The sequence below is a fragment of the Peromyscus eremicus genome, chromosome 9, assembly GCF_949786415.1.
Source record: "Peromyscus eremicus chromosome 9, PerEre_H2_v1, whole genome shotgun sequence".
Classification (NCBI taxonomy): Eukaryota; Metazoa; Chordata; class Mammalia; order Rodentia; family Cricetidae; genus Peromyscus; species Peromyscus eremicus.
The window spans coordinates 107,572,446-107,594,321 of NC_081425.1; the positions used below are offsets into that span (position 1 = coordinate 107,572,446).

The 21,876-nt window shown below is 44.6% G+C and overlaps 1 protein-coding gene across 13 annotated transcripts in view; it reads left to right on the forward strand.

The window, feature by feature from the left end:
• Cadps (calcium dependent secretion activator) overlaps positions 1-21,876 on the forward strand; it is a 456,343-nt gene that overhangs the window by 188,020 nt on the left and 246,447 nt on the right. For all 13 annotated transcript variants that reach the window (XM_059274214.1, XM_059274212.1, XM_059274215.1 and 10 more), the window contains one exon: positions 10,658-10,738. In XM_059274214.1, the coding sequence (XP_059130197.1) occupies positions 10,658-10,738 (81 nt within the window). The remainder of the gene's footprint in view (positions 1-10,657; positions 10,739-21,876) is intronic.

The window sequence follows — 21,876 nt, forward strand, 5'->3', positions numbered from 1 at the left end:
AGGTGTTCACCTCACCTGGGAAGCACACTAGAGCTGACCCTGTGGTTGGGGACACAGGTGAGCCATTCCTGAGGGCATGAGGGCAGGAGAGTTGACCTGCCCCACCCTTCCTCTGCCCTGTGGTGGCATAGGTGAGGGAAGGATGCCCTCCCCACCTCACCCATTACCACCTGCTGCAGGTGAGAGAGCTGGCCCGGGGTCACAAAGCAGAAGGGCTGGGCCTGAAATTCACCAGCTTCAGTGCACAGCAAAGCAGCCTCTGCTTCCCATTTGGGCAGCACACTAGAGCTGACCCAGTTGTTGGGGCAATCCAGAGAGAGGACCCTGCATCCTGCCTGGGCAAAATGGTAGAGCTGGCCCTGGCGATGAATGAGGTGGACCCAGATCTGAGAGCCCGAGAGAAGAACTGACCCAGCTCCTTGCTGTAGGCTGTATTGGGTGAGCTAGTCGAGGCTGTACTGGAGAGCTCATCTGGGTAGTGATGATGAGGGAAAGCTAGAGAGTTGACCAACACAGCTACCACCCAGACCTAGAACCAGGGCTATGAGTTGGTCCACTCCAACATCCACCGAATCTATGAACTGTTGGAGCATGTGAAGGGGACAAACCTTCAGATCCAAAGCAGCAGGATCTCCAGGACACAGGACAACAACAGGATGTCCAAGAGGAGACATAGAGACAGACCATTACTGGTGATGTAGCAGAAAGCAGAGGCCTTAAGTCAAGCCAGTGACTCATAGCAATGAACACTTACAAGTAAAGACGTGTGGACTAAAGGGCAAACTGTGACTCACCGGACCACACGACAGCTTCCAGGGCAAGATTCTGCTCTTTTGTTGTTGTTTTTTTATTTTGTTTTTATTTTTGTTTTGGTTCTTTATTTTGTTTGGTTTGGGGTTTTTCTTTTAACTTTGGTTTTGTTTTAGGAGGAAGTTGCAATGGCAGAGGGTGGATGTGAGGGGACAAGGAGATAAGTGGGATCAGAATGCATGATGTGAAATCCACAAAGAATCAATAAAAGTAAAAAAATAAAAATTAAAAAAATTAAATTTTTTAAAAAATTAATAAAAAGAAGTGGTAAAGAAAAGCATGAATGGTGTGATCTTAGCTCTCCTGCCTGGTAGCATCTCCTTGGGTAAATTTATGAAACTGAAGCATAGTTGAATGTTCAGAGGACATCTATGGTAATATTCTGACCCACCCCTTGGTACCACCCTGCATCCTAATGTGAAAGCCTCATTTTAAGGAAAAATCCCTCCCCTTTCCCTCTCTCTCTTCCACTCTCTTTCTTCCCCACCATGAGTTGTGCACCCTCGACCCCCATCTCTCTCTTCCTCTCTCTCCCATCTGTCTTTCTGTCTCTTTATCTCCTATTACAATAAACTCTTTCCTCATGGACGTAGCACCTGGGTTACAAATGGATGTCCACCTGCCACCCCTGCCATGCCCACATGGTGTGTCTCGCCTACCGCCCGCTGCTGTATCTGCCCGCCATGTTTCCTTGCACTTGTGGGATACCCTCAGAGTCCCCGTGCAATATATCGTAACAATCTAGCTCCATGATTTCCTTAAGAATAACAGTGGGGGGCTGGAGAGATGGCTCAGTGGTTAAGAGCACTGACTGCTCTTCCAGAGAACCCAGGTTCAATTCCCAGCACCCACACGGCAGCTCACAACTCTCTGTAACTCCTGCTCCAGGGGATCCGATACCCTCACACAGACATACATGCAGGGGAAAGATCAATGTCCATAAAATACAAATAAATGAAGTAACCTAAAAAAAAAAAAAAGAGGCCTTTGCACAAACTTGGCTGGGAGTCAAGATTCTCCTCCAGTGATAACAGTTGAGAAATGTGCACCCATAGTGGGAAGCCGCACTGTGTGGAAGCAGCTGTCTCTACCATTGGAATTCTGCTCCTTGTTCCTTGTTCCTCTGAGCTGCAGACACGGAAGCTCAGAGAGGTCAAGTGTCCTGGCCTGTTCACACAGGGCTGCAGTGTGCTGGGAAGGCAGCAGCAGGGGGCAGTATTCCACCTTAGGTGTCTGGTTTGGCATCTGTGGTATCCTTTCTAAGGGTAGTTCCCAGTGTTCTCTGGACTACAGGGAAAGTAACCAGTGGTCTGGAGGGAATTTCCTAAAAGGCAAAGGCCTAATCTACCCATTAGGTATTGTTAGAATGAGTGTGTGTGTGTGTGTGTGTGTGTGTGTGTTCATGTGTATGTGCTCGTGCATGTGTGTGTGTGTGTGTGTGTGTGTGTGTGAATTTTGCATGTCCATGATTGTGGAGGCCAGGGGAGGATGCCAGTTATCTACCTCATGCACTTTCTACCTATTCTCGATAGACAGGGTCTCTGCCATTTCAGAAAGGCTGCCTGGCCAGCAAGCTGCCGGAACCCACTTGTCTCTGCTACCCAGTGCTGGGACTATAGGCATGTGCTGCCATCCCCAACTCTTTACACAGGGCGCTGGATAATTGACCTCAGATCCACAAGCTTGGATAGCAAGTGCTCTTACCCACTGAGCGATTTCTCAGCCCCCCATCCACCTAGGATAAGAACTGTTTGTAAGGGACAGTGTATGTTGGCTGCAACGCCAAGTCCTGGCTGCTTAGATTCAGAGGTGGCTGATTGTCAAGTACTGTGCTCTTTTCCTTATCTTTGCCTTCCTATTTAACCTCTGATCATCCGAAGTGATATTATCATCTTTATTCCCATTTTAGAGTTAAAGAAAGTTGAAAAAATTAAAAGCTAAGACTCAGAGAGTCCCAAACAACTTGCCCAAGGTCATTCAATGGAAGAGGAACTTGGAGGCTATGAACCTGGACAGTATAGTAGGGACAGTGGCTGACCACATTCTCCAGTCTCAGCATTAAAAAAGACAAACAGTAGACGGGCAGAAAGGATTGAGAAGGACATCCAGGCAGTGAATGTCATAGCACAGCTGCTGCTCAGACCTCAGTATGTTCTTGAGCCAGGAGCTGGGGCACCAGCACCTCCTGGTTCCGAGCTAGGTCCCAGCTGTGACTTCCCAGCATGCAGGGCACCAGGCCTGTGAGTTGCTTGTCTCTGAGGGAGGATGAAAAGCATGGAAGAAAGGAGAGCCCTGCAGTCTCATTCTCAGACACTAGCCTCTGGGCACCCAGCAGCCAAGCCGTAGAGTAGAAAGGGAGCCAAGTGAGCAGATTTGGCTCTGGCCGCTGCACCCCGCCTGTTTACCAGGGCTCTGCCTCCCATCCCTTAAAGTCTAGCACTAAGGATGTGTTATCAGAACAAGGATTACATTTTAGGCCAGCAAAGTTCAGTCTTTATGTGTTTCTGCAAAGGATAGCACTTTCTGGAACACAGCCATTGAGCAGCAAGGCATGACAAACAATTTGCAGACAGAGGCTGTGCCACCAACTTCCTTGGTGCTCATGTGTGGCGATGGGCAAGATCCTTGCCCTGTCTAGGTCACAGTTAATTAACTCAGACCTGTGGTTGGCAGGTCAGTGATTCTCTTTACTCCCCAGGGACTGAGCGACCAGTCTCTTTTCTGCCTAGTGAAGGCAGGGGTGCACAGATGAGCAGAACACACCACCCCTGATCTCTTGATCGTAACAGTAGATGAGCCTCAAATGATCCCATGAGTATGAGGAAAATTACAATGTGATAAATAGCAGGCACGGAGAGATGTGTGTTGCTAAAAGACAAATCCAAGTTTGGAGAGATCAGAGACCTGTTTGCTACAAAGCTGAAGGATGTCATGATCTGTCATGGAAGACTACTTCTAGCATGTAGACAGTGTGTGCAAAGACAGAGTATGCCAAAGTGAGGGGAGGTCAGCTCTTCTCAGCAAAGGCCCCAGCAGAGCATCTTGGGAGTGGAGATTAGCACCTGATGAAGCACACGCAGCCTGAGGTCACTACATCAGCTCTAAAGTTGGTGGGATGCTTGCCTAGCAAGTACCAAGCCTTACCTCCACCCCTTAGCAGCACATAAACTGGGCATGCCTGTACAGGCAAAAGGGTCAGACATTCAAGGTCATCCTTGGCAACCTAGTGAATATGAGGCCAGACACAGGATACATGAGACCTTGTCTCAAAACATAGAATGAAATAACTAAACCTCTTTCCAATCTCAGCTCTGGGTCATTTCCCATCCATTCCTGAGGCTAAAGTTATCTTACTTTGTTCTGAGGCTGAGAACTATGGGTGTTTTTCATAAAGCAGTTATTCATATCATGCATGAAGTCCTCTGCCTTTTCTGTTGACATTTCCACGCATTTGAATCGAATCATCCCTTGGTTGACTGAAGGTGTCTCTTGGTGGGATGATTTGGGAAGAATCAGCACTGGGCTGCTTCTCACCACTGTCCCCTCTGAATGGCAGGGACTTCAAGCATGCCCAAAGAAACTGTAGCCAAGGATGTCCCCCATGGGGAAAATGTTCAAGGCTAGTCCTCTAGGGGCCTGTTAGGCTCCAGAGGAAGTTCCCAAGATACCCAACCAAGGTATCTTGATATATTGGGTCTGAAGGAATGGATCCAACAGATAAGAGTGCTTCCTGATCTCACAGAGGATCAGAAATGGGTTCCCAGCACCCACCATGAACATCTCACATTCCTGCTCCAGGGCAGCTAGTACCCTTTCTGCTGTGAGCACTTGTACGTGTGTGGCATTCTCTCTCTGCCTCTCTGTCTCTCTGTCTCTCTCTGTCTCTGCCTCTCTCTCTCTCTCTCTGTCTCTCTCTCACACACACACACAAAAAAAATTAAATTTTTTTTAAAGATACAGATGTATCTGGATAGTGAAATTCTTCCTCTATCTCAACCTTCTTTAAAAACTCCATCCACAGACATGAGAAAAGTGAAGTGCACAGATTTGTCTAAGGAAGCGTCAGGGTTTCTAGATTTTATGTGACTGTGGCCTCCCTTCTCCCAGTAGAGCTGGGGGACCTGCAGACTAATGGTCCCCGAAAAAGAACTCTGAGGAATGCCAATACAGGCTCTTTGGAGAATCCTGGGACATAAGGGTATAGAGATTTCCTCAGATGAAGGGAGGTGAACAAAGAAGACGTGGCATTGTCCTAAGGTCCAAGAGTTAAGGTAAGGCCAGAAGAGCTAACATCCAGTGAGTGCCCACTCTAGAGCAGGATAACCCTAGAAACTCTTTTCAGCAGTGAGAACCACTACCACCTGGCAGCAGTATAGCGTGGGACACGTGATGTCTAGTTTACTCCTCCTATCATGTTGGGAAAGACACTTCATCCCCATGTCACAGCTAAGAACACCATGGCTTAGAAAGGTTCAGAGGTCTGTTAAATCCTTTTCAGTAACAGAACTGCGAAACCCAATTTTGGACCCGAGTCGGTCTTGCTGCCTTTGCCCACTAAAGCATGTTGTTTCTAGTCTTTTAGTGACTGGAGGAGATAAAGAGATGTCCACTTTGCAGATGAGGAAGCAAAGTCTGGGTGCCACAGTTGGCCACTCAGTGAAGAAGTGGTGGAGACTGGAAGGTATGACCTCATGTTAGACCTCAGGTCTGCATCCAAATGGCTCCACATGATGCTACTCTGAGTGCACTTCCATTGACTGATGCTCTCATCTCCTGATGAGGTGGCACACAAGATGCAGAGAGAGTCACAGGGCTCGGGCGGCTTGCACTCACAGCCTCGGCACTCCCGTGTGCAGTGACACAGTTTTAAGTCTTCATCACTTTGGAAGCAGAGCCTAAAGAAATCGTTGCTTTTGCTTGAGGGACAGGTTAAAACAGAAGCTCACTTGACCTCTCCTAATAGGCAGATGATTTGTCTAATTAGGTAAAGAGCTTTCATGCTCATGTACATTTTGAACCCTAATGAGCTGTCAATATGAAAGGTTTGCCTTCAGCTCAGTTCTGCAGCCGATCTTTCTCTTCCTCAGTGGAAAAGACCAGCACAGTAAACAGAACCCCGTTTCCATGGAAGCTCAGGCTCTCTGGCTTTCTCTTCTTAGTACTTGAAAAGGTAATTATTTGATTTCTCTTTATATTTTTGGACATCATGCAGCGGTTAAGGATGGCCTTCTTGATTATGCCAGGCTATTTTAGGGAGCTTCATTTACATTTCCCTTTTTAATCTGCTCTTTAGACCATTAGCTGTCTTGGCATCAGGGTCTACCTTCTGGTCACTGCCACTAATTAACATCCAGCAGAGCAAAGGGACTTGACCCCAGAGAAAGTTCAAGACACTGAGAAGCTAGAGAATCTGTCAGTGGTGGGGGTCTCTGGTCAGGATGGTACCCACAGATAGAGACCCCACATTCACAGCAGGGAGGCACACTGTCTCATCTGGTGCCTTCTTGTCTGACCCTTTGCCGCCCCATGGTGGATCTTGTCAGAAACGCAGTCAGCACGGACCACTCTTAACAAGAGCACAGACGGCCTCAGCCACCATTTTCTGAAGGTTGGTACCTGCCAAAAACTTTCTACCTATTGTTAATTCACTCAGCAGCCTTAGGAAGAATTATCCTGAATAGACAAGACCCAAAGGACAGAGATGGTATGTAACTTGCCCAAGATCACATGGTTACTGAGGGCAGAACCATGATAAATATATATCCATTGCTGTCAATCTATGGTCACAGCTTCCCCAGAAGAATTCTGTCAATCATGATAAGAAACAAGGGCAAACATTTCTCAACTTCCAAGGAGAGCTGTATGTGCTGAGTGGACGTGTGTTACAAGGTACAAGGTGCAGAGTGAGAGCTGTATGTGCTGAGTGGACCTGTGTTACAAGGTACAAGGTGCAGAGTTGGGTTGTTTGGAGCATGCATTTAAAAAGGAACCCAGCAGGGGATGGGAAGCTGACTCAGTGGTACAGCATATGGAAGGTCTGGGATTTGCTCTCCAGTATCACAGAAAACAAGAAAGAAGCCGGCATATTGTTGAGCATGTGTTCATGTATAAGCTAGAAGAAACTGGAGTGCTCAGTACCCTGTGTCAGCCTGTCTTTCTGCCTTCCCAAGGCTCAGTTTCCTCTGCTGCAGAGTGAGGACTGACGTCCTACCTCTGAAACTTATGGTATCCCTTTTGAGAAGCGCACGACTTCTCATGTAGCCATGCAGAGTGTGTGTCTGCTGTGAAATCATTTCGTGTAAAAAGAATAACGACAACGAAGTCAAATGCAGTAAGTAGAACAATTTCCTAGGATTTGGGTGACGCTGACAGGATTATTAATTTTGAGAGAGTAACCTTCTGAACCCAGAATTCCTTCTGTGTGGTGTCTGTCAGCAGAGGTTTCTCGGGATCCTTAGAAAAGGCTTGAACAGGTAGGAGGGTCCTGGGACTTGAACGGGCATCAGTAAATGCTGGTTCTCCCTCCTTAGCTATACCTGTTTTGGCCACATTTGAGCTCCAAGGACTAGAAACCCACTTTGTCTTGTTTCTTTATGTATTCTTCTCTTTTAGAGACTTATTAGTATAATTTTTGTTTGTGTAGATGTGTGTGTGTGTGTGTGTGTGTGAGAGAGAGAGAGAGAGAGAGAGACAGAGAGAGAGAGAGAGAGAGAGACAGAGACAGAGACAGAGACAGAGAGACAGAGACAGAGACTGTGTAAGTTTATGTCCTATGTGTGATGGTGTCTTCAGAGGCCAGGTTGGCAAATTCCCTGGAGCTGGAGTTACAGGCATTCATGAGCCTCCTTATGATTATTCTGGGAACCAAACCCAGGTCTTCTAGAAGAGCAGCAAGCATTCTTAACCACTGAGCCATCTCTCCCTCCTGCCCCTCTTACGTGTTCTATTGTATTGATATATTAAAACTTTCATGAATGGAAGTGTAAATGTGTGAATGAGTCAACTAATGAATGAATGAAGCTCAGAGTGAACCTTGCCTGCTCATCCTCCTCTCTGCCACTCGATTCCACAATACCGGTTGGAGAGCACAGTGCCCTTCTGAAACTCGGTGTCAGGGCTGCTTCTGGTGCTGCAGTGGCACTTCTGTGAGCACCTGCTTTTCCAGCAGAATTTTCAATTTTCGGTCTAAACGGTTCCCTTTGCTGCTTTACAGGAGCAACTGGGTATTTCATTTGCATGTATATTATGAACAAGACATTACTGAGTGGTCTGAGTAGATGTTGCACCTGGATCAGAAATGAAAATGTTCAGCGGCAAATGATAAAAGCAGCTCATTGGAGCTTAAAGGCAGCTGAGGACGCTGATTCCCATGTGTGCCAATCAGAAGCGGAGATGAGGGTTTAGAGGGGGCTGCTGATTGTGGTGCCAATCAGAAGCAGAGATGAGGGTTTAGAGGGGGCTGCTGATTGTGGTCCCAATCAGAAGCAGAGATGGGGGTTGGCTAGGGGCTGTCGATCATGGTGCCAACTAGACACAGAGGTGGGGGCAGCTGATTGTGCTGTATGATCGATCCCATAAGAAGTAGTTGAATGGCCAATGTTTTACTCATGTCCCTTCTTCACAACTGTTCCAGGGTTTTCTGTTCCACAGCTTCACACCTCCCCACTTCTCTCAGGGCTTCTTCCGGAATAGCTAGTAAAATGGTTCAGCAGAGCTGTTGTGGTGTTGGTGCCTTGGTGCAGTTCTCATGACCAAAGCAACAGTCTCTCTCCCAAAGCAGTGGAGGAGACAAAGCATTACCAAGTCCTGCACCAGGCAGAGGTGAGAATGCACGGTACCAGCTGGGGAGGTGACAGCAAGTGCCAGCCATGCAAGCCTGAGATCCCCGCATAAAAACCCTAGTATAGTCCCAAATGCCAGAAACCTCGTGAGGTGGTGTGCAAACAGCAGTGTCCGTGGAGCTCACTGGCCAGCCAGTCTAGACAATTGATGAATTCCAGGTTCAATAAGAGATCCTTTATTAGAGGATAAGACACAGAGTAACTTAAGAAGACGTCTATCTCTGGACCCCACAAACATGTGCACACAAGTGCATGTATGCCATGCCACATATACATATGCACACATATATACTGCACACACATGCACCCATACATGTATAAAATGCATAACACAAAGTCCAATGGATGTTTTTAATACATTCTATAAAATACACCAAAGAAAGCTAACCGTCATGCTGCTTTGGAAGAATTGTCACTTAATCATACTAGAAAACGTACATATTCATAGTATGGTTGTGCTTAAAGCTTTTGAATAAAATTTGCTTCTAGAGGCTGGAAAGATAGTTCAATTAGTAAAGTGCTTGCATTCAAAGCACAAAGCATGAGTTTAATCTCCAGAGTTCCTGTAAAAATCTAGGCATAATAGCATACTCTTGTAATCCCAGCACAGGGGAGATAGACAGGAGGACCCTGGAGTGTCTGCACTAGCCAGCCTAGCCCACTTGGTGATTTTGAGACTAGTGAGAGACCCTGTCTCAATAAAACAGGGTAGATGACTCCTGGGGAACATCACCTGAAGTTTACTTCTGGCCTACACACACACACACACACACACACACACACACACACACACACACACATCAGCACATACACACACATGCACAAAGACCTGCATGTCAATACACACACATACATACACACCTGCATGTGGGCACACACACACATGCATGCCCCTGTATATGGTTGCACACACACATGCCTGTTTTTAGAGGAAAGGAACTTAAAATATTTAGTTAGTTGGTTAGTTAGTGGGTAGTTAATGTGTACTAAAAGGAGGAATGACAACCATTCCACTTAAACGGCACTGTTTCCTACTAAGATTTTTCTGTGAGTGACATAACCTGCTGAAGAAAACAGACCCAAATATAACCTGAAGCCTAATGTTAGGTGTGCTTAGAAATAAAATTTGCTTAGAAACCTTCAATTCCTAAAAAAGGAATTGACTACTATGGCCTACCACTTATTGCAAATACAATTTTACTAGAACAGACTGGTGCTCATTCATCTAGAGGTGATCTGTGGCTGATTTCACACAACAGAGGTTGACTCTGCCAGCAGAGAGCTGCAACCCGGAAGGCTAAGCTGCACCTCCACAGTGCTTCATAGGCATGTCTCCCAGGCTCCCCCATAGATCTCAGAGAGCAACAAGGATCTCACGACTGAACTCTTCCTTCTAAAGATGGGCAAATTGGAACCAGAGAAGTTGGGAATTACCCCAGACTTGGCTTTTCTGATCTTTATATACTAGTTGTTCTCATGAAAATGGAAGGTGGGGAACGATTTGATCTTAGATCTAGAAGCAACTAATTAGAAGTAGCCAACCAGAGAACGGTTGGGAATGTCTTAATGTTTGCTAAGAAGAACTGCATTGACTAATCTCCCATGCAGCAGGACAGAGAAACCCCTCCATCTGTACCATGCCATGTGTCTCTGAGAACTATAATGCTGGTTTCTTTCTGGAATATTAACTGTATAAAGCACTTTGTCGCTGGGTCCCGACAGGCTTCATATCAGACCTTCACTAGGAGCACTCTTTAGAGCCATCTGGCTCTAAAGACAGATCCTACACAATGTCATTCAAATGTCCAGCTTAGCATGCTCTACCTGAAAATATTTATTTGGAATTTTACTCAGACTGGATCTGTTGGTTATAAGGTATTTTTAAATAAAATAAATTCTTGGATCAAGGTGGGGGCACAGGGTGGTGTAAGACGAAAAGTCCCGAGTTCATTGGCTTTTATCACCCAACTGAGAGTCTTCCTGTTTTATGTTTGTGTTTTATGCAGCTGGACAATCCAGATGAGCAGGCGGCCCAGATCAGACGAGAACTGGATGGACGGCTCCAGATGGCAGACCAAATAGCCAGGGTAAGGGACTGCACAGGCTCTATACTGGGACCAGGTCAAGGTACCACCCAAGAAGTGCACTGACTAGTAAGACCTTCAAAAGGTGAAGGAGAGGGACTGGGAACAGAGCTCACTTGGTATGCCCCGGGTTCTATCCTCAGCACTGCATAAACCAAACCAGAAATGGCAGAGTACACCTGTAGTGCCAGCATAAAGTAGAGACAGGAAGATCAGAAGTTCAAAGTCATCCTTGGCTACAAAGTAAGTCTGAGGGCAGCCTTGGCTTGAAGAAACTCTGTCAAAAGAAAGAGAAAGGGAGAGAAGAAGAAGGAAGGGAAGGGAAGAGGAAGGGAGGGGAGGGGAGGGGAAGGGAAGAAGCAGCCTTGGTTGTTCCAATAGCCCTGGTGGGAATATGGCCCACTGTGACAAATACCCAGTTGTCATTGTAAAACTGAGATGTGACCATCTAGAGCAGAGCTTCCCTCAGCACAACCCCCATAGCTCCAGTACAATAAAATCACTTTCAAATGACATCCAACGCTCTGAGACAGCAGAATGTGCCTCCTTTATCTACTACCATGCATCACAATTTGCCACCACAGCTCCAGGACCCAGCCATAGACTGTCCCCGCTGAAGACACCAGACCTGTTCCAGGCTCAACATCTTTGTACCCACTGCTTTCTTAGCCTGGGAAGCCTTCTCCCTTCCATTCAGCAAGCTTCCTCTTCAGCCTTCAGCCTTTGACCTCAAACATCTGCCTTGAAAACTTAGCAGTTCTTGCACTGTTCCACATCAGACCCTTACCTGACTGAGTCTCCTGGTGAATAGGCCTTGTCTAAACTTGGGATCATACCTTATTGTTGATGCCTATAGCTTGATATCATCTACGTTTTTCTGTTGTTGACATTCATGTTATGATAATTAGTATCTGTGCTAGTAGCATTTATTGGGTCCTGACTCTGTCAGACATGCTGTTTATATTCTGTCTGTGAGTCAATAATTATAACATCTCTCTAAGGATATTTTATTTATCATCTTTGTTTTAGAGAGTAAGGTATGCAGACAATGCAAGCTACATACCAATAAAAGGGCTGTGCTGGGCTCTCAACTGAGATCTTGTGTTAGTTTTTATAGCTGTGACAAAATATCCAAGAAAATTACTTCAAAGAGGAAGGATCTCTATTCTTTTGTGATTTCAGAGGTTTCAGTCCTTGAAACACTACTCTGAGTCTGAATTGAGGCAGTAAGGGCATGTGGTAGAGGAGGCTGCTCACTTCATGCCATCCAGGAAGCAGAGGTTAACAAGAAGTGTTCAGAGACATGTACCATTCAAAGATGTGTCTTGGTTTCTTTTTCTGTTGCTATTTTAAAACAACCCAACAAAAGCAACTTAAAGAGAGAAAGGGTTTATTTTGGCTTGGACTTCCAGAATGATATAACCCATCATGGTGGGGAAGAGATGACCATGGGTGGGGGAGGTATGATGGCAGGAGCAGGAAGTTAGGTGGTCACATTGCATTCACACTCAGGATGCAGGGAATGAGCAAGGCTGTAGTCTCAAGGTTCTTCAATCAAAGACCCACTTCCTAAAGGTTCTGTCACCTTCCCATGCAGCACCACAGTTGTGGACCAAATGTTCAAACGTGAGGACATTTAACATTCAGATCGCACCACCAGTGACCTCCTTCCTGTATACTGGATCTGCCTTTTCACAATCCATTCGGGGATGATTTGATCAGTAGATTAATCCATTAAGGAAGTCGGAACTATTATGATCCAGTCACCTCTCAAAAGCCAGCAACCAAGCATTTAATATTTTTAAATCTTTAGACAGATATTTTTATATTCAACCTGTAGTAGGTCTCATGAAATAACAGGCTGGCAATAGGCAGAGGCATTTACTCCAGCAAAGAATTTAAGGATGCCTCAAGAAACTTCTAATTAAAATAATATTTAATGAAATGTGTTAAAAGCATAACGAATGTCAATAAGAACAAAGTGTCGAACATTTCTACAACCACCACTTCCCTGTGGGCTGTGGTGCAGGTAGAAGGTTATTGGAAGTAGCAGGGAGGGTGGGCAGAAGAGAGCCTCGTGCTGAAACTCCCTGCTACAGGGAGAAGTATCCCAGGGTTTGGATATATAGAAAGGAGTCCTACTAGATGAGAAGCCAAAGAAAGACTCCAGGATGGAAACCCCTCTGTCAGTGCCCAATTTTACTAAAGTGTTTGGCATCTTGTTTTTGAACACCTTTGAAGTATATGGTAAAGTCAGTCTGGTGGCCATAAATAATGTGTAGCTATGGATTTGGCTAAAGGTAGTGTGGGAGGATCTTGTGTTTTGAAATCTGTTTGATGTGGGAGGTAAACATCACTACGGTTTTAGAATTTACCTCTTCTGTACACTCAGTGTTTCCTTTCAGTGGATTTTCTGGAAAATTGAATCAGTCTGGAGCACTTGCTTACCTAGGGTAACTATTACCTCTCCATCAATAAGCTCACACATTTTGATTTGGAGGGGGATTTTTTAGGCTTAATATTGTAATTCAAAAAGTAATGTTAGACTAATTTTAACTTTTTAAAACTGTAGATTAACAATTGATGTACAGTAAGTCAATATGCTTACTTCTGGAAAAAAATCAAAGAACTCTCTCCCCAGGCCCATCCAAGATAAAATACTACTAACATCTTTAAACTAAGCTTTCTTAAAGAATGAACCAGGCATTAAAATGACTCCTGGTTCTTATTTCCTAAGAATAGAGTCAGTTCAGACTTGTATGCAGGGTGCCCAAACAGTTAAAGGCATGAAGAGCTCCTACGTAATGTCTTCTCATTACTGTTATCTGTTCTTGCAGAAGGTGTCTGTCATCTTCTGGAGTGTTCTTCCATGTCAGTACCCCCTTGTGAAGGTCATTGGCATTGTTCTGACCTTCTTTGCTCTACCACTGAGTTTTATTCCCAGCTCTAAGTTCTCTGGTGCTAGAATGAGTTCTTCATTCAAGGGGAACTAAACACAACTCCTAGCCTTCCCTGGTCATGATTAATTGACTCATCAATGATATCTGATGCAAACCAAACCAATTATTCCCTTTCTTAGGACTATGGACAGCAGGCTAAAGTTGGTAATGTTGGTAGAAAGATGTCTGCAGAGTAACATTGAAAGAGGAAGAGACATGGAATCCATTGTGATGCCAAGAAATAGTCTCAATGTTTGCATGTGTGATTCTAGGAACTTTTGGGTTTTCATTGTGTGACTATTTTTCCCTAAATTTAGTTGGATCTACCAATCATTAAATAAAATATGAAGAAGTTGCATATCAGCTATCTCTTTACAAACTTAAATGATGCACCTCTGTCTTTCTTTGAGATACCCTGGTTTTTCTATTTTTATCTATTACTAACATTGCAGTGAATTTTAGTGAGGTCTGCAGTTCAACGCATGTGGTTGAACATCAGCTCCTATATATGTTATAACCAGAGGTTGCTGGATACCCATCTATCCATCATGTTCAATCCTCTCTGCTCTCTCCTGCGATGGATTTACAAGATGGGCTGAGCACTTCTAACTGCACCAACTAGAGAAGGCTTATGTGAAAGACAGGGTAGGTACAAGGGTCAAGATGCATAGGGATCATGGGTGAAGAATAGCCAGACCTGTGGTGAGAGCTAGAGCCAATGGCCATGAAGGGACAGGACTTCTGTCTGCCATCCCTGTGTCACATTGGTCATCTGTCCTTCCTCTGTAAGCCAGTTATCCTAGCTTCCCAGATGGGCTGTCTGGCTATCCCTCAGCTTTAAAATATACAAAAGGGGAACCATCAGCTACTCCCCGACCTCTCCAGATCCTTTTCCTTCCTCGTTGTCTCACTAATTCCTTCAGACTCATAGTTCTAAGAATCACGCCTAGGATTTGCCCAAGTTTGTTCAAAGCTAACCCTAGTACAGTCAACCAACCCACTGTGGAATAAAAGCAAGGGCCTCACTGGACACATGGATGCTGGTAATATATTCTCAGCCCACTGCAGTGTACAGGCAAGAGCCTCACTAGATACATGGGTGCTGGTAATGTCCCCTCAGGATGAGGCAGTACCTAAACAGCAATTCTGTAGGGTCAGTATGCAGTAGGGTTATCCCAGATATACTAATACCATTAACTCTCCCTTGTGTAGTATTTACTAAGCTCCAGACTCTTACAGTCGTTACACATGATAGTCCTCGAACCCTCTCAGAACCTTGTGGTAAGGCTGTTCTTTTCCATTGCAGAGGCTAATATAGAGACATTGGAAGATATGACCAAGGTTGCTCTGATTAAAAACTAGTCTTGACTAATTTGCTTTCTAATTTTACTGAGTTACCTTCCAAATACAGGTCTTTATCTCCCTCCTGATCCATGTCTGAGAGTCCAATAAACCTCTCCTTCAGGCTTTCTTCTCTGTCGCTAATGAGCCCTTTATTTAATGGTCCAGGCACTGGCTCTGAGATTTCACACTGGTTGTCACTTAGGCCTGTTACATACAGTCCTTGACATTGCAGTAATTCTCCTCAGAACAGGTAACTCAGAAGGTTTCATTGCTGTGCCTGGATTCACTCTGCTAGCAAGCAGAAAGAAGAGTCCTGTCTTCAGAGAAGCAGGAGGAGCCTCCAGGACAGAACAGGAGGACCTGTCCCCCACCCTCCTCCTCTCTCCCTGACAGCCATCCCCTGACAGTATCCCCTTCCATTTATATAGATGCACAAGGCCAGTCACAGCGATAGGTAGAACCATCTCCTGAAGTTCAGAATGCTCTCCACTGTGGTATTTGCACTCTGAAAAAGGGACTGTACGGTCCCTGCTGTTTCTGCTGGAAACATTCCCACCATCAGATGTATCAACAGTCGGCATATGTGTGTGTCCTCTCTGCTTCGGACAGAAGGACGGCAAGAGTGAGTCAGCTGATGGTCGTAGCCCTAAATGGTGAACTGTCAATTCAGTCTCACTGGCATCCAGAATTATCCCAGGTGGAAGGTGCACCAGAACACAAGCCAGGTGTGGTTTTACCAGGCACCACCCACACTCCCTCAAAGACTGGAGTCAGAGATCTGAGTACATGTTTTAATCTCATAGAAAATACTGCTTAATCCCTGTTCAAACATTCTTCCAAATCCTCTCACACTGATATTAAAGGGGACTCAAATTTCACCTAGAAATTAAGTCTAAATTATTTAAATTACACGATCAAAAGTTGACTCTGGGCTTAAGCAGGCAGCCTGTGGCAATAGCTCAGCTGTGACACTAGCCAGTTCTTCTGGACATATTTTGGTGTAAAACTCCACAATTGTCCAGATGGTTATATAACACAAACCGTGGCATTTTATGGTATCAGCCACCAACGATGACGAGCAAAGCACCAGTGGCTTCTGAAGCTATCATTTAAACGTGGAAGTATGGGGGTGGAGATGATGCTCAGTGGGTAGCATGCTGGCCTAGCATGGATGAAACCCCGACTTCAGTCCCCAGTGCTTCATAAATAGGACATGGTGGTGCAGCTCTGCAATCCGAGCATTCTGGAGCTGAAGTCAGAACAACCAGAAGCTCAAAGTCATCCTCAGCTACATATCCAGCTTAATTTGATGGAATTCTTTTTTGGACCTCTACTCTGCATAGAGCAAAGCAAAATTACTGTCATATACATGGACTGTGTTATAAGTATCAGTAAGGAATAATATTGAAATATTTTTCTGATAGAGGTGTTTGATCTACACATTGCTACACACTAAAGTGTAATGGAAGTCTCCCAGCAGAGGACTGCAAGAAAGTCTCAGCGTGCAAACTAATGTTGCACTTGGTACTCACCTTGTGTGAGTGGCAGTGCAAGTGTGTAGCACACAGTAGTGCACTCCTATGATTGCCTGAATAGACACATATAGGCAGATCCAATTGTCACATGTATCAGGCAGTAAAAAACCCCATGAAAACTGGAGTCCAAGGAAAACACTAAGTGCTCAGCAGGTACCTGAATCCCTTTCAAGTGGGAGGAATGCAAGAAGCAAAGACAAGCCATCAGTTTACAAACAGTTGAAAAGATGAGAACGAATCTGGAAAGGAACTGACCCCAGAAGCTACCCCTGACTCCAGAATGCTCCTAGCATCTTCTGTGCTGACAATGACAAACTCCTGCTAAGATGGCCCTTCTTTCAGCTGATGTACCTACCCACCTCTCCTCATCACTACACTTTACCCCGTACAGTGCATGTTGATTAGGAAACAGTGGAGCAGCCACTGCTGTGAAGGAGTTGGCTACAAACAGACTCTGCTGATCAAGTGTTGTGAAATAAAATAACATGGGGTGCTCATGCAGTGGGGTACCACCACAGCACCTCAGCCCACTGTTTCTGCTGACTTTGGTCCCTGATAGTCCTGCTCATTATAGCTTGCATGAGCTTTGAGCCAGGCTTCTGGGTTTTATACCAAGCTCTACTTATAATTGCCATGGCTTTCCATCCCATTTGCTTCCAGAAAAATGGAGAGAAATAGCAGCTGTTGTCTCACAGGGTTGTTAAGAAGAGGTCCATCAAGTGACCAGTGAGCAGTACACAGAATGCTGTAGATGTGACCTAGCCCGATTATGTTTACTGCAGCCACTGTCATTTTCACTAGTAATTCTTGGGGTGATAGTGGCATCATAACACTTGGTATAGAGAGAGACAGACAAACAGATAGGTGATGAGACTGAAGCAATAGTCAATAAGTATCTGTAGATGAAAGTTTTCCTGTGTCCCGCCCAGTCCGCAGCTGCTCAGACCCAAATAAACACACAGAGGCTTATATTATTTTTAAACTATGGCCATGGCAGGCTTCTTGCTGGCTAGCTGTTACTTCTTAAATTAACCCATTCCTATAAATCTATATTTTGCCACGTGGCTCATGGCTTATCAGTACTTTACATCTTGCTTCTCCTGGTGGTAGCTAGCAGCATCTCCTCTGCTCTGCCTTTCTCCTTCCTCTCTCTCTAGTTATAATGTCCCACCTAACCTTATTCTACCTCACCATTGGCCAAACAGCTTTATTTATCAACCAATCTGAGCAACACATTTTCACAGCATACAGAACGACATCACCAATCAAATATCCATGTTTCTTGATGTCTTTTGCTCTTAATGGGAACTCTATGGGGTTTATTTTCTACATTTTAATCTGAAACCAAACCCCAGCTAGTTACAAAGCATCAGAAAGCCAGCAAGCATCAACCCAGGATGCAGAGTGAAGTTCATTTTGTTCATGTATGCTAGATAAGGTTCCTGATGCCTTCTGTGGATTTGTGTATAATGTCATGTTCCCCATGGTATCTAATAGGAGGCTTTATGGCAAGTGTTCCCATAATCATCACCCCCAGCTGACTCCTTCACTTCCCCCTTGAAAACTATAGCACCTGAAACAGGAGGGGGGCCCAGAAAGTATTGGGGGGTTGGATGATATAGTTGCAAGACTGTTGGTGAGCTCCTCTACCTACAGTGTCTTTCTGTCATCTTCCTCCTGATCATTTAAGGATGTCATCTGAGACTTTGGGCCACCCTTTCAGTGAGAGTAGACTTGTCAGCTTTCACACACAGCCCATTCATTCTTTCTGGATAAATATTCAATACCTAGAAGGCAATGGCTAGAGAATATTATAGTGCTTACAGGTGCTAATTTTAGAGGTGTTACAATATTCTGCTAGTGTGGCTGGACATGGTTAACCCTAGTGACTGTCAAAACTGAGCAGTATCATCAGGCCAAAACAAAAGTAAGTGGCCAACAGGGATTTTCTTTGGAGGACACCATCCCACTCCCACACTATGTCTTTCATAAAGCAATATGAATAAAAAACTCCTGTTGTCATTTTGATGCCTATGAAAGGGACAATGGAGATGGGCAGCTACACTTTTCTTATCTGGGAACAGTTACAGCTTTGAAAAGTATTTGTAATGAGTCTGCCACTAAAAATTCCCCTCAAGAATCACAGCCTAGATTGACAGAAGCTGTTTCTTCTCAAGGCTCAAGGAAAAAAATAGCCTCATTTTTCCTTTCAGGCTTCAACTTTATGAAGCTCTTTTTATGATGTCATCTAAAACTGTCCAACTTCTGAGAAGAGTGATTATTCTTTGGGTTTCCAGTGTTCTCATGCAGAGTTTGATGGGAAATAACTCTGCAACAGAATGGTGAGGTCTGTAAACATTCACTGGGTCTTCTTCCAACATGTCAAGACAGAGAAGTTAACGGCATAAAGTGAGGCTAGGAAGATGATTCAGGAGCATTTGCTGCATAAATATGAGGACCTGAGGACCATAACACACATACAAACAGGTGTGGTAGAGCATGTCTGTGGTCCCAAAGTTCCTGTAGCAAGACAGAAGGCAGGGACAGAAGAACCTGCAGAAACTTATGAACCACCAACCACCTAGGCTGGCATACACAGCAGCAAATAACGAAGTGACCGTGCTAAAAAAAAAAAAAAAAGAGAAAGTGAGAACCAATACCCAAGGTTGTCTTCAAACCTCTACATGTGTGCTTGCACCCACATGAACACACATACACACAGAGACATCATGCATCCAAGCATATATATCATATATACACATGCATGCACGTACACAAAGCCTTATGTGAATCCCAAGGAAGTATGTGACAAGAGACCAGACTTGATGCACTCTCTCAAAGCTGACTAGCCAATGATAAACTACTTCATAAATGCTATTTTTCTCCCCATCCACTTTGCAAGTACAGCAAAAAAAAAAAGTAAAAATGAAAGCGCTCATCCCCCCGCCCCCCGCTTCCCCTTCAAATATCCCCATGTATACTAACATTTGAGCTTTAAAATGCAGATAAAGGTGAGAGGTCAAAATATTGTACTTTAAACTCTTGGGATGTAAACTTTGCCCTTTGGCAGCCTTTGTGTGATATAGGGACTACTCACACCACGAGTATACGCTATACTCTTCACTCTCCAGAGGGAACATGTGTATCGAGAATGAGGAAACAAACGCTGTGGGGACAATGTTTAGTTATCTAAATCTTCTTGGATTCATGGTTGCCTATATCTTTCACGGGAAGAAGAAAATGCTAATTGCTCTGTTCTCGGCTAACTCAACCTCAAGTCAAACTCTTCTTCATTGACCAGACCATCTGTGAGGCCCCACTAGTTCCCTCTGGAAGCGTTCACATTCTCTTGTATGTCTATTAGAATGTTTACTTTGATGTTTTTGCACTCATCGCCCACCCCCCCCCCAGTAACTGTGAGGCCCCAGGAAAATGATTATACCCTCCCACCAGAATCTTCCTAGTGGCAGGCACAGTGTTCACAGGTTTGTGTGTTTTTCCAAGTCAGAATGGCCTAGCACTCAAGTTCCCATGCCTTCAAGGCTCTGCACCAAGTTTGCCCCAGTTTTAAGGACCCCTGTTGTCCCTTGATGGAGTTTAAGAATGAGGAAGTTTAAGTGCTGTGTGGAAGTTTTAGAGATATTGGGCTTTGGAGAGCCTCTCACATTGACTCACCACTAACTTTTGTCAATAACATCATTTCCACCCTGCTGCTCTCACATCCACCCATGGTGTGTTTAGAAAGTACCACACAGTGTGAATACAACCCTTAGGCGGGAAGTATTGCATTCAGAGGTTCCCGAAGGAACCAAAACTCTGAGGTTGCTGAGTAGATTTTGAGAACCTCGTACTCATTTGCCATGGAAAAGCACAACTCCAGTGTTCTTCCAAAACTTAATTCATGATCATCCCATTTCCCTCACAGCTGAGTGGTAGCTACATTGATATTTCATATAGACTTTTTGACAAGCCGTTGACCCGGTCACTCAATTCTAGTGTGCTGAATGCTTACTAACTGTTACACATTATGGTGGATATCAAGATTTTTAGTGGGATGTCAAGATGATATGACCCTGATTTATAGCTCAGAAGGAAAGACATACACTAAGCAAATATATTTCATGGATGATTCGTTGATAATAAGTATGCTATCTTCGTCTATTCAGGCTACTCTAAAAACAAATGCTAGAAATTTATTTCCCATAGTTCCAGAATATGGAAAGATCAAGGTCAAGGAAGCAGCAAGTTCTCAGCCCCCTCCTTGGTCCCTAGACAGTGATCTTTTCATCATGTCCTCACATGGAAGAAAGAGCAAATGCATTACCTGGGACTTCTTTTAAAGGAAATCATCCAGTTCATACGGGCTGTGCCCCTGAGACCTAGTCAGTCTCTAAAGGTCTCATCATAAATATCATCACACTGAGGGTTAGGTTTCACATAGAGTTGTATGAAATTATGTGTGTTTCACACACAGCTAGCCATTTCAATAAGTGATGCCCAGAAAAAGATGCCTAACATGGAGAAGTGTTGAAGTTGAGTATGGAAGAAGACAAGAAGGCTGAGAGGCACCAGGGAGCAAGAAGAAAAGGGGGCCAGCCCTTAGGAAACACCCTCTGAATAGGCTGGAGACTGGCACAGCTCAAAGACATCACTCACCAAGCCTTGTAGGAAGATCAGCATGTATTCGAGTGAAGGTTCTACACTGGCAAGAATAAAATACTCTTCTAGCCGACTAGTGGGTAAGGGGAATTATTGAAGGAAAAATGGAGATTCCCAGGTATATTCATTTCATTTACTGTGATAAAAAAATTATCGTGACAAAAATAGCTTAAGGGAGAAAGGGCTTATTTTGGCTTATAGTTCCAGAGGGATAGAATCCATTATGGCAAGAAGACATGGCCACAGGTGGGATCAGGAAATGGGTTAATGATATTGCAACAACATTCAGGATGCTGAGAGACAACAGCAAGTGGAACCAGACTCTAAAACCTCAAAGCCCACCCCCATAGTTCCTCAAGTAAGGCTCCACCTCTTAATGATTCCATGCCCTTCCCAAATACCAGCTGTGGATCAAGTGTTCAAACACGTAACCCTATAGAGGACATTTTCTATTTAAATCACAATACCAAAGAGCTGATATTCAAAAGGAAATACTAGGCCATGTGGGAATTAAAATCTAGTAGAAATTAAGCTTCATTTCCGTGATTCTAGACAGCTTCTCCTGCTTCTCTTGTGGTTTCTCCTTCCTGTGTGCATTTCTCTCTTCCTACTTCTCTCTATCCCCCTTCTCTGTGGCTTGTCCTTTCTCTCTCTCTTCTTGGTT